At 42.6% G+C, this 14,808-nt stretch overlaps 1 protein-coding gene across 1 annotated transcript in view; it reads left to right on the forward strand.

Annotated features, from left to right (window-relative positions):
• CACNG8 (calcium voltage-gated channel auxiliary subunit gamma 8) overlaps positions 1 to 14,808 on the forward strand; it is a 178,245-nt gene that overhangs the window by 155,086 nt on the left and 8,351 nt on the right. Inside the window, exon 4 of the mRNA XM_075839973.1 lies at positions 14,470 to 14,610. Within this exon, the coding sequence (XP_075696088.1) occupies positions 14,470 to 14,610 (141 nt within the window). The remainder of the gene's footprint in view (positions 1 to 14,469; positions 14,611 to 14,808) is intronic.

The raw sequence follows: 14,808 nt of genomic DNA on the forward strand, positions 1-14,808 counted from the left end.
TGCCCTAATGGCAGTGGTCTCTTTCAGCAGGATAATGCTCCTGTCACACTGCCAAAATTATTCAGGAATGGTTTGCGGAACATGATAAAGAGTTTGAAGTTAAGACTGGGCCTCCAATTACTCCAAATCTCAATCTGATTAAGAATCTGTGGGATGTGCTGGAAAAATAAGTTTGATCCATGGGGGCCCCACCACGCAACTTACAGGACACCTTCAGTGGCATGGTAGAGTCTGTGCCTTGACGGCTGAGAGCTTTTTTTGGCAGCGCGTATATATTTTATTACATTTTTTTACTGTAGGTTTCTTTTCTACTTATAATTTTCCAGCCAATGTTACATTTTTCTGAACTTCTAATTATTACTGCACATGAAAATAACTTTACATAGTTTTCTCTTTATTCGTAGTCATCAGATCTAGATATATTTCAGCTAACTATCCACTGAATGCACACTGTTCACTGTGCTGCCTGAAATGTGGTGGCTTATCTCTAAATCTGCTGATTGAAAGGGAAATTAATTATTACTGCTATAATGTATGCAGGCATGAGATAATGAAATCCTCTGATGTTTTACTGCACGCTTTATAAAAGTTGAAAAAAGTTTGTCATTGTGCAAAGAGCAGGCAGTTACTCTCCATTGTCAGCTGAGACATTCGTCGGTGTGTTCAGTGTTAAAACAAAAAAAAAGGTGTGAGCTTTCAACCCGCTGTTATTATAGTCTAAATGTATCTTGACTAACATACAAAAGCTATTGCAGAAAAACTTGTACAATGAGTCATTTTTTTTAAACACAATTTAAAGGGGTTTTCCCACTTTTATAGTATTCTGACAGGTTAATTAGAAATGCTGAAGATTATATCAGTAGGGTTCTATGACCTGGGACCCAGAGGTGCAGTTCCTGGTCCTCAAAACCTACTAACTTTATAGTACAGTCCTGGCCAAAAGTTGGGACTGTCACAAATTTTGGTTTTCACAAAGTTTGCTGCTTCAGTGTTTTTAGATATTTTAGTCAGATCTTTGTATGGAATACTGAAGTACAATTATAAGCATTTCATATTGTCACATTCCCTGTTCTCAGACCTGGTCTGAAAGGTAGTTAAAATCTTGAATGTTTTTCTTAGCTGTTTCTCTCAATCATCTAATTAGCCTCATATACTAGTATAATAACCCTGGTCCTAGACCTCTTATCCAGAGATTGTCATTACTTGCTGTGGCTAATTTGCTCTTGGGCTTCTGTGAGATTTGTTTATTGTTACCTTGTTCTCACTCCGGCTCTCCTGCATATTCTCTTGTATTCCGATTGTGTACCCCATTTGATTTATAGACCTCAGACTGCCTGAATGTTCTTCTGTTTTATTGTACTACGTTACTTCTCTGTTATTACCTCGGCTTGTCTGACTACTCTACCTGTCCGCTCCATCTACCGGCAGCTGCCAGGTGAAAGCAAGTTTCCCTTTCACCTGCAGGATCACTCAGGGTCTGTTAGCAGGATCCAGGTAGCGGAATAATCGCCTAAGGCAGGCAGGGCCCCAGTCTGCAGGGACGTCGCAGGGTGAGTTTGCCATCACTTGCCTAGTCTGACAGCTTGCGCCAAGTCTGGATGTGGGTGCGCTTTTTGCTGTACTGGTATTCTGTCAGTATAATTACATATATGTTTAAATCTTTTATTGACAAATACCTCAAGTTTATGCAAAGACTCGATATTTACAGTGTTGAGAAATATAGAAAAAAAGAGCATGGCGTCACATAGTGTAGGTAAATCTAAGGCGGTACAGTCAATTCAAGACAAATAAATGCTCACCAAAGATCAGATGGATAAGCACGCCAACAATTGAGCAAGACTGCTGGTTGTAGAAAGTGCTACTGCTGAGATCCAAAGCCGGTTAGACCAATTGGCCACCACAATTATAACAAAATATGAATGCAAAAAAAAGTGGATCATAAGCGGCGCTGCTACTTAATTATAAGGAATGCACATGATAGATAACTATTTATTGTAATCCAGGCTACGCATTTCAATACCGCACCGGCATCTTCATCAGGCCTTATATAAAATATCCGTACAGACAGCAATACTTAAATATATCCCTGTAATGACGGGGTAGGGAGACAGACAGGTGAGCCCTAATCTATCCGCCACTCAGTCCCTGCCTACTTGCAACGACCCGTCCTAAGCGACGGGGTACAACTGGGCGACGGTCCCTACACTCAGTAAGTGCAAGACAGACAAAACAGACAGGGGTAAACAGAAGCTAGGGAAACGGGGCAGCTGCCCACGGAACACCGTGAGCAACAAGAGTGGTGAACGAGCCGAGTCAAACCAGGAGAGAGCGAGGTACAAAACGCTGAGCAGGAGAGTGGTCAGAAAGCCAAGGTCAATAACAAGCAGAGGATCAGTAGTACAAGCAGCAGCAGCAAGCCAGGAAACAAGCATAGAAGAATCACAGGCAAAGGAGGAACAGGAAAGGCAGGTATAAATAGACAGTGGGCGGGAACTAGCTCCGTCCGGCCAGGCTGTGATAGGCTCTCCCACTCCTAAGCCTGCCATCCAGAGTGGTGGAAGATGGAGTCAGTCTCACAGACATAGGAGCAGGTGCAGACTGATTTCCCACGGGCGTCGACACAGAACCTGTGTCTGGCAAATCCTTTACAATCCCATTGTGGGATATATTGAAGTATTGCTGTCTGTACGGATTATATGGCCTGTTTTTGTTTGTCCATCTGCTTTTTGAGAATTGACCACAGGTTCTCAATATAATTGAGATCTGGGGAGTTTCTTGGCCAAGGACCCAAACATTTCATGAATGGTTTAAGAATGCTTTACTGTTGGCAGGACTCATGGTAGAGTTCACCTTTTCTTCCCCGGACAATCATTCTTCCAGATGCCTTAAACAGCTAATTTTACCCCAGTCCTCTGCAGTCCAACCCCTGTACTTCCTGCAGAATCCCAGTCTGTCCTTGATGTTTTTCTAAAAAGGGAAATGTCTTCTTTGTTTCCCTTCTTGACACCAGGCCAGCCTCCAAAGCCTTCGCCTCACTGTGTGTGCAGATGCACTGACACCTGCCTGCTGCCATTCCTGAGAAAGCTCTGCACTGGTATTAAACCAATCCCATAGCTGAATCCTCTTTAGGAGACGGTCCTTTCACTTGCTGGACTTTATTGGGTGCCCTGAAGTCTTATTCACTGCAATTAAACCTCTCTCTTTAAAGTTCAAGATGATCCGATAAATGGTTGATTTAGGGGCATTCTTACAAGCAGCCATATCCTTGCCTGTAAAGCCTTTTTGATGAAAAACAACGATGACTGCAAATGTTTCCTTGGAGGTAACCATGGTTAACAGAAGAACTCAATGATTTGAAGCACCATCCCATTTTTAAAGCAACCAGTCTGCTCTTATAATTCAATCAGCATGATAGGGTGATATCAGCTGCATTGTCCTTATTAACACTTTCTCCTGAACTAACAAGAGGATTACTGAAATTATATTAGCAGGTCATTTCGTGGCAGGGCTGATTAAGTTCATTTTCATGGCAAGGAATGACTTTGCAATTCATAACAATCTAGAGTTAATGCACATTGTCACTATAAAAACTGAAGCAGCAAACTTTGTGAAAACCAAAATTTGTGTCAGTTTCAACATTTTTAGCCAGGACTGTACTAGTGTCCTCTTAAAAGTGTAACTTAACATGTCAGAAGTTTTGATCAATGGGGGTCCGAGCACTGAGACCCCCACTGATCGCTAAGACAAAACAGCAGAAGTGTTAGGTGAGTGCTGAGCCACTTTGTTTCCAATTGGCTTTGTTTCCATGATAGATGAACTCCACAAGCATGAGTTCTCCGGAATGTCTGCAACTTCTGCACTTCATATAGTTACTACCCCTGAAAATTCATGTCACTGCATAGGAGTAATTCTTATAGTTATGTCACAGAAACTGGATAATAATCTCATCACAGGCGTGATAAACGCAAAGGATAGCCCTCTAGATGGATAATGCACACAATTATACCTTACCACATGAGGAATCGGTAAAGCCTTTTGTTTTATATTGGGGAAATGGAAAAACTGAAGAAAAATACAAATTTCCTTATGTTTTCCCTTTGTAATTTAGTGTAGTTAGTTTAACAAATCAAAATTATACCACAAAAAAATTCCCTAGCTCTCCTATGTATAAAGCCGACACTTCCAGGTAACAAGCGGAGGGCGATCCCGTTAATTTAACCTGTTAAATGCTGCAGTCAATAGCGAATGCAGCATTTAACCACTTCCCGCCCAATCACGTACAGTTACGTGATGGGAACTGTGTTTTAACGCATTTCCACTTAACTATACGTGAAGGAGATGGAGCTAGCTCAGGAGATGAGCCAATCGCCATCACCGCCGGGTGCCAGCTGTATGTGACAGCTGGCACTCTGAGGTATCAGCCAGGACCGGAGCTAGCCTCTGATCCGACCGATTAACCCCTCAGATGCTGCGTTCAATAGAGATCGCAGTATGTGAGGAGTTTTTAGCCACCGGCACCCAGGCAACATGATCGCTGGGTTACCGGTGGCTGCAAATGCGATCGGAGGCCCAATACTTACCTCCCGGTCTGCCAGAAATGGAAGCCTCCTATGCCTAAAAGGCTTCCGGTACCATCGCCAAGATGGTGCCTGCTCAGCTTCCAGCTCAGAAGCTGAGCCGGCATCCTCAGCAGTGGGTGTCCGCTGTATGTTACAGCGGACACACCGCTGTATCGGCAGGAACCGAAGCTAGCTCCGATTCCTGCCAATAACACTTTCGATGCAGCAATGCATTGTGATCGCTGCATCTTAGCGGTTTGTAGCAAATCGGAAGCCTGCCATAAGATGGCAAGGCTGGCGACTGCTACTATGGCAACAGGAGGCCTAACAATGGCCTCCTGTCTGCCATTACGGAAGCCGATTAGGCCCCGCCCAGAGGTGGAGTCTGATCTGCTTGCTGTTAGTGAACAACTGATCCAATACATTGCATTACATAGGTAGTGCAGTGTATTAGAACATCAAACAAACAGTTGGATCTTCAAGTCCCCTAGTGGGACTAAAGAAAAGTGTAAAAAAAAGTGTAAAAATTAAAAAATAAAAATTGTAAAAAATACAATAAAAGTTTCAAGTAATAAAATAAAACACAATCACCCTTTTCCCTTATCAAGTCATTTATTATTGAAAAAATAATAAACCATACATAATTGGTATCGCTGCGACCGTAACGACCTGAACTATAAAAATATTATGTTCTTTATCCCGCGTAGTAAACGCCGTAAAAAAAATCTAAAAAGTACTGCAATAATTGCTGTTTTTTTGGTCACTTTGTCTTCCAAAAATGTAAATAAAAAGTGATGAAAAAGTCGCATGTATCCAAAGATGATACCTATAAAAACTATAACTCGTCTCTCAAATAACAAACCCTCATACAGCTCCATCGACTAAAAAATTAAAAAGTTATGGCTCTCACAACTTGGCGACAGAAAAAATACATTCTCTTTACAAAAGTAATTTTATTGTGCAAAAAGTTTTAAAACATAAAAAAGTGCTATAAATTAGGTATCGCCGGAATCGTACTGACTCGCAGAATAACGTTAACATGTAGTTTATAACGCATTGTGAACGCTGTATAAAAACTAAAAAAAGATGCCAGAATTGCTGTTTTTTTATCACCTTGCTTCCCAAAAAAAAAAGGATAAAAAGTGATCAAAAAGTCGCATGTACCCCAAAATGGTACCAATAATAACTACAGCTCATCCTGCAAAAAAATAGTCCTCATACCACTACGTCTGTGAAAAAATAAAATTAGTTAAGGCTCCAATACGTCAGGAAAGAAAAATATCCAGTTGTGTAGCCCGAGGAGAACATTTCTTCTCTTTCAAGGGGAGTGCACAAACATATCTGCTGGAAGCGAGGGTGCCCGTATTATACCAGGACAATACTTCCCAGCAAAAGTGCCAAGTGTGAACCAAAAGGTGGGATAAGGAAGGACATTTATCAGTGCGACAACGGCCTGTGCAGACAGTGTAACACACATCTATGGATTATTTTTATTTATTTTTTTACCTTATTATTATACCACCTGACTATGCCCCATGTACTCTGCCCAGCTCACATATGCCGCACATTATAAACGGAAACATCAGTAAGGGTATGTTCACACTACAGCGTCCGTAACGGCCGAAATTACGGGGCTGTTTTCAGGAGAAAACAGCCCCGTCATTTCAGCCGTAACGGCATGTGCAGGCGCTTGAACGCCGCGTCCAATACGGACGTAACTGGAGCTGCTTTTCATTGGAGTCAATGAATAACAGCTGCAATTACGTCCCAAGAACTGACAGGTACTTCTTTGACGCGGGCGTCTTTTTTACGCCCCGCCTTTTGACAGCGGGGCGTAAAAAAAATGACCGTCTGAACAGAACATCGTAAGACCCATTCAAATGAATGGGCAGATGTTTGCCGACGCTATTGAGGCGCATTTTCGGACATAATTCGGGGCTAAAACGCACGAATTACGTCCGTAAATAGTGTGTGTGCACATACCCTAGTACTCAAACAAACTATTACCAAGCAAAATCCACGCTCCAAAAGACAAATGGTGCTACCTCCCTTCTGAACCCTACTGCGTGCCCAAACAGCAGTATACTTCCACATATATGGCATCGCCATACCCGGGAGAACCCTTTTAACAATTTTTGGTGTGTGTGTCCCCAGTGGCACAAGCTGGGCACAACATTTTTGCCACTGAATTGGCATATCTAGGGAAAAATTTAAATTTTTATTTTGCACCTTCCGCAGCGCAATCATTTATGGAAATGACCTGTGGGGTGAAAATGCTCACTACACCCCTTAATAAATGCCTTCAGGGGTGCAGTTTCCAAAATAGGGTCACTCGTCAGGGGTTTCTTTTATTATTTCAGATCAGAGACTCTGCAATTGTGAACCAATACTGTGTAAGTAGCCAAATTAGGCCTCAATTTTACATGGTGCTCTTTCACTCCTGAGCCTGGTCGAATATCCAGGCAAAAGATTAGGGCCACATGTAGGGTGTGTCTAAGACCAGGAAACAAAGCATAATAATTAGAGAGCTGTCTTGTTATGGTGGCACAAGCTGGGCACCACATATTGGTATATCTATGGAAAAAAAATCCAATTTTCACTCGAGTGCACACTAATTTCTGCCAAACACCTGCAGGGTTAACATGCTCACTACACCCCTACGTGAATACCTTGAGGGGTGTTGTTTCCAAAATGGAGTCACTTCTGGGGGTTTCCACTGTTTTGGTCCCACAGGAACTTTGCAAATGCGACATAGTGCCCAGAAACCAATCCAGCAATATCTGTACTCCAAAAGCCAAATGGCGCTCCTTCCCTTCTGAGCCCTGCCGTTTGCCCAAACAGCAGTTTATGACCACATATGGGGTATTGCCATACTCGGGAGAAATTGATGTACAAGTATTGGGGGTTCTTTTTTTCCTTTATTTGTTGAGAAAATGAAAAATTTTGAGCTAAAACTACGTCTTATTGAAGAAAATATTTTTTTAATTTTCACTGCCCAATTCTAATAAAATCTATGAAACACCTGTGGGGTCAAAATGCTCACTTCACCCCTAGATGAATTCCTCAAGGGGTGTAGTTTTCTAAATGGAGTAACTTTTTTGACGTTTTCACTGTTTTGGTCCCTCAGGGGCTTTGCAAATGTGACATGGCCTCCGCAAACCAGTCCTGCTAAATTTGAGCTCCAAAAGCCAAATGTAGCTCTTTCCCTTCTAAGCCCTGCTGTGTGTCCAAACAGCTGTTTATGACCACATGTGGGGTACTGTTTTACTCGGGAGAAATTGCTTTACAAATGTTGTGGTGCTTTTTCTCCTTTAGTCCTAGTGGAAAAAAGCAAAAATTAGATAAACCTACATTTTCTTTGAAAGAATGTAGATTTTCATTTTCACGGCCTACTTTCAATAATTTCTGCAAAAAACCTGCTGGGTCAAAATGCTCACTATACCCCTAGATAATTTCCTCAATGGGATGTAGTTACCAAAATGGGGTCACTTTTGGGGGATTTCCACTGTTTTGGCACCGCAAGAGCCCTTCAAACCTGACATTGTGCCTAAAATATTTTCTAATAAAATCCTCTATGTGCTCATTGGCTTCTGAGGCCATTGTTTCAGTCCATTAGCACATTCGGACAACATGTGGGATATTCCTAAAAACTGCAGAATCTGGGCAATAGATATTGAGTTGCATTTCTCTGGTAAAACTTTCTGTGTTACAAAAAAAAAATAGATTATAAATGAATTTCTGCAAAACAAAATGACATTTGAAAATGTCACCTATACTTTAATTCCTGTAAAACGTCTAAAATGTTAAGAAACCTTCTAAATGCTGTTTTGAATACTTTGAGGGGTGAAGTTTTTAAAATGGGGTGACCTATTGGTGGTTACTAATATATAAGACCCTGCTGTTTTTTGGTCACTTCATCTCCCTCATCTCCCACAAAAAAATGAAATAAAAAGTGATCAAAAAATCTCATGTACCCCAAAATGGTACCAATAGAAACTACAAAAAATATGCCCTCATACCGCTAAATCGACGGAACAATAAAAATGTTATGGCTCTCAGAATATGGCGACAAATTTTATTTTTACCAACCAGTTTTTTCCTTGTAAAAGTAGTAAAACATAAAAAAACAATATGAATTTGGTATCGCTGTAATCGTATTTACCTGTAAAATAAAGTTAACATGCCGTTTTTACTGCACGGTAAATACAGTAAAAATAAAACGACCCAAAATATGGAGGAATCGCTGTTTTTTTTTCCTATTCCACCCCACAAATATTTGTTTTCCATTTTCCCAATACATTATATGGTGAAATAAAATAACAGCCCTAATACGGCAATATTGATTGAAAAATAAAAAAGTTACGGCTTTTGGAAGGTGGGGAGGAAAAATGAAAGCGAAAATCCAAAAAATGTCTGCAGCGGGAAGGGGTTAAGAAAATGTATATCGACATATACCAGCCTGGGAAAGGCCAAAAGGACACTCTTTTGGCCTCCTTTAGGCTAATGGAGCCCTATGGACATGCTAGGTTTAGGGAAAAAAACTAGATGTGAACAGGGCCTTAGCTAGAAGTATGCTGCTGTATTTTGCGGTTGTCTGCTAATGCAGCACATTTGAACCTGAACATTTATTTCACCTTTGCAAAGTCCTGACTGACTTTACATTTTGTATAGTACATGGATAATAAACAAGATTAAATCATAGAAAAGAGTAATTGCACACAGTAATGTCACAATATGGGAATACTGTGCTCAGTGATGTCACAGAAAAGGTGATAATAGCCACATCATAATACAAGGATAAAGCATTTCACAGTACAGAAGTAATGAAGACTTTAGAGTATTCACAGTACAGGAAAATGAAAGGGATTGTACAAGATTAGTAAAACATGGCTGCTTTCTTTCAACCATACCTGTCTACAGGTTGTGTGTGGTAGTGCAGCTCAGGTCCATTAAAGTGAAAGGGACTGATCTGCAATACCACACACAATCTGTGGGCAATTGTGGTGCTGTGTTTGGAATAAAGCAGCCATGGTTTTCTAATCCTGCACAACCAGTTAAAGACAGTGGTGCCATAGTAATGGGGTAATAAACTCCTAAGGCCTCATGCCCACTTCAGTTTTTTTTCTTCAGGGTGAAATCCTGTAAATATTTGTCACGGATAACACCCTGAACCCATTCATTTCAATCGGGCCATGCACACTTCTGTTGTCTTAACGGAACCGTGCGGCCGTTCCGTCAAAAGTAGTGCAGGTCCTACTCCTGCCCGTTTTTGACCGAACAGTCTTGCCTTTGCACTGAATTTGATCCGTGAAACAACGGGCTGCACGCGGAAGCCATCCGTGTGCAGCCCGCGTGTGACCGGACCATCATTATCGGCCGTACAACGGCCGACGGAAGTGTGCATGAGACCTTAACCCCTTAATAAACCGCCCACCGTCTTTTGACGGCAGGCGGTGCAGGTCCCCAGCCTACAATGACGTCTTTTGGCGTCGCTGTAGTTGAGGCTGATGAGCGCTCGTGTGAGTGCTCATCCTCTAAGCAGGAGCTGTAACTAACAGCCCCTGATCTCAGAGGAGCCTCCTGAGCACAGCTGGGGTCGGAAAACATTCGGACCCCAGCTGTTTAACCCTTTGATTGCCACGGTCCGTGACAGCGCCATGATCAAAGGGAATTCCCCTCTTTGATCGCATCAACGACATTCCGGTGATGCAATCAAACACCGGGGAATCCCTCTGCAGTCAGTCCTGGGGACCTGCAAAGGACCCCAGGGCTGTCTGCTCCGTTTGCCTGCTGTTCGGGCACGCTATGTGCTGCCCGATCAGCAGCCTGTGTCATAGTGACACAGTGTAATGTTTAGCATACAGGAGTATGCGAATACATTATTAGTAAAAAATAAAGTTATAAATAAAGTTATCCCTTAATGGGATTAAAAAAAAAAATGGCCAAAACAAATAAATAAATAAAAAAAAGTCCCCAAAAAAAGTCATTATTTTGAATAAAATACATTTTATTGCCCCTACACTAAGTAAAAACAAAAAACCTACACATATTAGGTATCTACACGACCGTAATAACCTGAAGAATTAATCTAACAGGATATTGGCCTCATTTTGTACTCTGCTTATTGACTGTGACATCATTACAGATCTGCATTACACATGACCACTGATTGTTGCTTTTATAGCACATCCAAAAGAAAATGTGCTTTATCAGACCAGGTAACCTTCCTCCGTTGCTCCATGGTCTAGTTCTAAAGCATACGTGCCCATTGTAGGTGCTTTTGGTAGTGGACAGAGGTAAACATGGGCACTCTAACCAGTTTGCAGCTACGCAGCGAGCTGCAATACACTTTATTTGCTGACACCATTCTATCATAGCCAGCAATAACTTTATCAGCAATTTGTGCAACAGTAGCTCTTCCGTGGGTTCACACCAGATAGGCTAGCCTTTGTTCCCCACGTGCATCAGTGACACTTGGGAGCCCATGAGCTTGTTGCCGGTTTACCAGTTATTCTTCCTTGGAGTACATTTGGTAGGTACTAACCATTGCATTCTTGGAATACCCCACAAGACCTGCTGTTTTGGAGAATCTCTGACCCAGTCGTCCAGCCATCACAATTTGGCCCTTGTCAGAGTCACTAAGAACCTTGCCCATTTTTCCTGCTTCCAACACATCAGCTTCAAGAACTCACTTTTCACTTGCTGTCTAAGGGCGGGTTCACACATGGCGGAATTCCACTTAAATTCCGCTGCGGACACTCCGCAGCGTTAATCCGCAGCGGAGCCGTTTCTCCATTGACTTTCACTTTAATTTAGCAGTGTTCGTTTACACGATGCGTACAATTCCGCTGCGGAGCATAGGCTGCGGAGCGGAATTTGGTGTCCGCAGCATGCTCTGTCTGTTGCGGAGCAGTGGCGGACTCATGGCGGAATTTCTCCATTGACTTCAATGGAGAGTCAAAATTCCGCAATGAAGTCCGCAGCTGTCATGCACATGTCATGTGTGCTGCGGATGCGTCTTGCTTTTTTAACTTGACATTTCTTCATTCTGGCTGGACCTAGGTATTTCTAGGTCTACAGCCAGACTGAGGAAGTCAATGGGGCTCCCGTAATGACGGGAGCGTTGCTAGGAGACGTCTGTAAATAGTCACTGTCCAGGGTGCTGAAAGAGTTAAGCGATCGGCAGTAACTGTTTCTGCACCCGGGACAGTGACTACCGATCCCAATATACATGTATCTGTAAAAAAACATATAAGTTCATACTTACCGAGAACTCCCTGCGTCTGTCTCCAGTCCGGCCTCCCAGGATGACGTTTCAGTGTAAGTGACGGCTGCAGCCAATCACAGGCCAAGCACAGGCTGCAGCGGTCACATGGACTGGCGCGTCATCCAGGGAGGTCGGGCTGGATGCCGAAAGAGGGACGCGTCACCAAGACAACGGCCGGTAAGTATGAAAATCGTTTACTTTCACTAGGGAAAGTGCTGTCCCTTCTCTCTATCCTGCACTGATAGGGAGAAGGGAAGCACTTTTCCCGCAGTCTGCAGCAGCTAGTCCGCATCAATGTACTGCACATTTTGTGCAGATCCGCTGCAGAATCTGCAACGCAGATTCTGTGCGGCATCGATGCGGACAGTTGCGGAGGAATTCCGCCATGTGTGGTCATGCCCTAAGGGTATGTTCACACAACCTATTTTCAGACGTAATTCAGGCGTTTTACGCCTCAAATTACACCTGAAAAGATGGCTCCATTACGCCTGCAAACATCTGCCCATTGCCTGCAATGGGTTTTACGATGTTCTGTTCCCACCAGCCTTTATTTTACGCGTCGCTGTTAAAATACGGCGCGTACAATGACGGCTCGTCAAAAGAAGTGCAGAACACTTCTTGGGACGTTTTTGGAGCCGGTTTTTCATAGTCTATTGAAAACAGCTCCAAAAACGGCCATAAAAAACGCAGCGAAAACGCCACGAAAAACGCGAGTTGCTCAAAAAACTTCCCTTGAAAACAGCTCTGTATTTTCAAACGTATTTTGTTAATCGTGTGAACATACCCTAATATTTCCCACCCCTTGTCAGGTGTCATTGTAATGAGATAATCAGGACAAAAAGAAATTGAGGCAGCACTACCAAATATTTGAATGAAGATCCTTTTTATTCCACGTGTGTGCACACACGTGGAATAAAAAGGATCTTCATTCAAATATTTGGTAGTGCTGCCTCAATTTCTTTTTGTCCTGATTGAGGGGTCACTCTTGGACTGTGACCTAGGAGGCGTGCACCCGCTTTAAAAATTGTCTTGTGCTGCTGATTTGCATCTATCTAGTAATGAGATAATCAATGTTATTCACTTCACCTGTCACTGGATTTAATGTTATGACTGAATGGTATAAATGCGAATAGATCACAAATAAATCTACTCATTACATAATCACTAGCATTACATGCATTGCAATATATTAGAGAGTAATGCATCCATGCATTCCCCTTCATGAAACAGTCACTGAATTTAATTATAAATCACATCTCTGAATTCTAAATAGTCCTGATCAATAAACATAAGAAGTGCAGCTGCAGTAAATTCCTTATTACTACCTACGATATTAGGTAGCGGAACAGTCGGCTCCTGGGGTAGACGGGCACTCTGCAACAGGCAGACAAGGAAATTGCAGTCCACACAGCAGGATTGTAGTACAACTAGTCTTAACCAGTGTTATCTTCAGGTTGTCAGAATACACAAAAATAAACAAATGAAAAACCTACACATACCTCTCTGGCTCTAACTACACATTAAGTTATCCTAAGGGCTCGTTCACACGAGCATGAATTTCGTCCATGTGACGGACGTTAAAAAACAACGGCCGTCACGTGGACCCATGTATTTCAATGGGGCTGTTCACACGACCGTTGTTTCAACGGAGCATGTGAACGATCTGTTGAAAAATAGGACATGTCCTGTTTTACTGTGTGTCACGCATTCCTCCATAGACTCTAGTCTGTGGGGAATCTGTGTCAATGCGTACCGCACAGGTCCACCACGGACGTGAAAAACTGTACGTTTTTCACGTCCGAGGTGGGCTACATTAGTGTGAATGTAGCCTAAATGACACAGTGCAGGCCTAATACCTGACACCACAAACATAAATAATGACGTCCCTACAACCTGATATGAATGTAAATGCAATGCTCTCACCGCCTCCTAGCACCTTATCCTTTCCCCAGGCTGGGAGAGACCATTCTAACCGTCTTTTAAAGGGCCATCACACCTGACCTCTAATTACATTAGACAGCCCAATACCAGTACTGTGAGGATTGAGCGGGGGCCCACCATTATCTCCCCAGGCCAACAACGAGGCCCTACCACTTGTTTTCTCTGATGAACTTACACCCTTGTCGTTTAAGATAGAAGAAGCCATAAATCTTGGTGAAATATATACCCCATCCACAGCTTGTCCACATGGTCTGTCACAATAAATATATCTCTGGATCATGATCGATATCTATATGTAATGCTCACAATAAGTGTCTGTGGATATATAACACAAAATCTTTCAAAAAAACTCCAAATCCATGTTTAATATTTGCCATTACAAGGGGTTGTCCAAGAGTCCAGGCTGCAGGAATTGTTATAAAATAAAAGTAAAAGAACCAATACTCACCTGTTAAATCCCCAGTGCCCATGCTTCAGTAGTCCTTGCTGGTTTCTGTTTATTTTCCTAGAGCGATGACATGCTGTGCAACCACGTGACCGCTGCAGCCAATCACTGGCCTCAGCGGTGATGCTAGCATGCACATGACCGCTGAGGTCAGACATTAAGGCACTGGCCTCAGTGGTTTAGGACAACCCCATTATACAAGTTGATGTAAATTTGTCATATAGCTGGAATGATCTTTTTTCTTTTTTGTATGTCAGGTGTGGTTCGTGCCTCAAGCATCTTCCCTATCCTCAGTGCCATGCTCCTATTACTTGGGGGCCTTTGTGTTGCTGCCAGTCGTGTTTACAAATCCAAGCGCAACATCATTTTGGGGGCTGGAATTCTATTTGTTGCTGCAGGTAAGTAAATAGATTGAAGCAAAATCTTAAACTATACTTAGGGCGGATTTACACGAGCGGGTAATACGTCCGTGTAACGCGCGTGGTTTTTACGTGCGTCGCACGGACCTATGTTAGTTTATGGGACCGTGCAGACAGTCTGTGATTTTCACGCAGCGTATGTCCACTGCGTGAAACGCACGACATGTCCTATATTTG

The sequence above is a fragment of the Rhinoderma darwinii genome, chromosome 10 (genome assembly GCF_050947455.1).
Source record: "Rhinoderma darwinii isolate aRhiDar2 chromosome 10, aRhiDar2.hap1, whole genome shotgun sequence".
In the NCBI taxonomy this organism is placed as follows: Eukaryota; Metazoa; Chordata; class Amphibia; order Anura; family Rhinodermatidae; genus Rhinoderma; species Rhinoderma darwinii.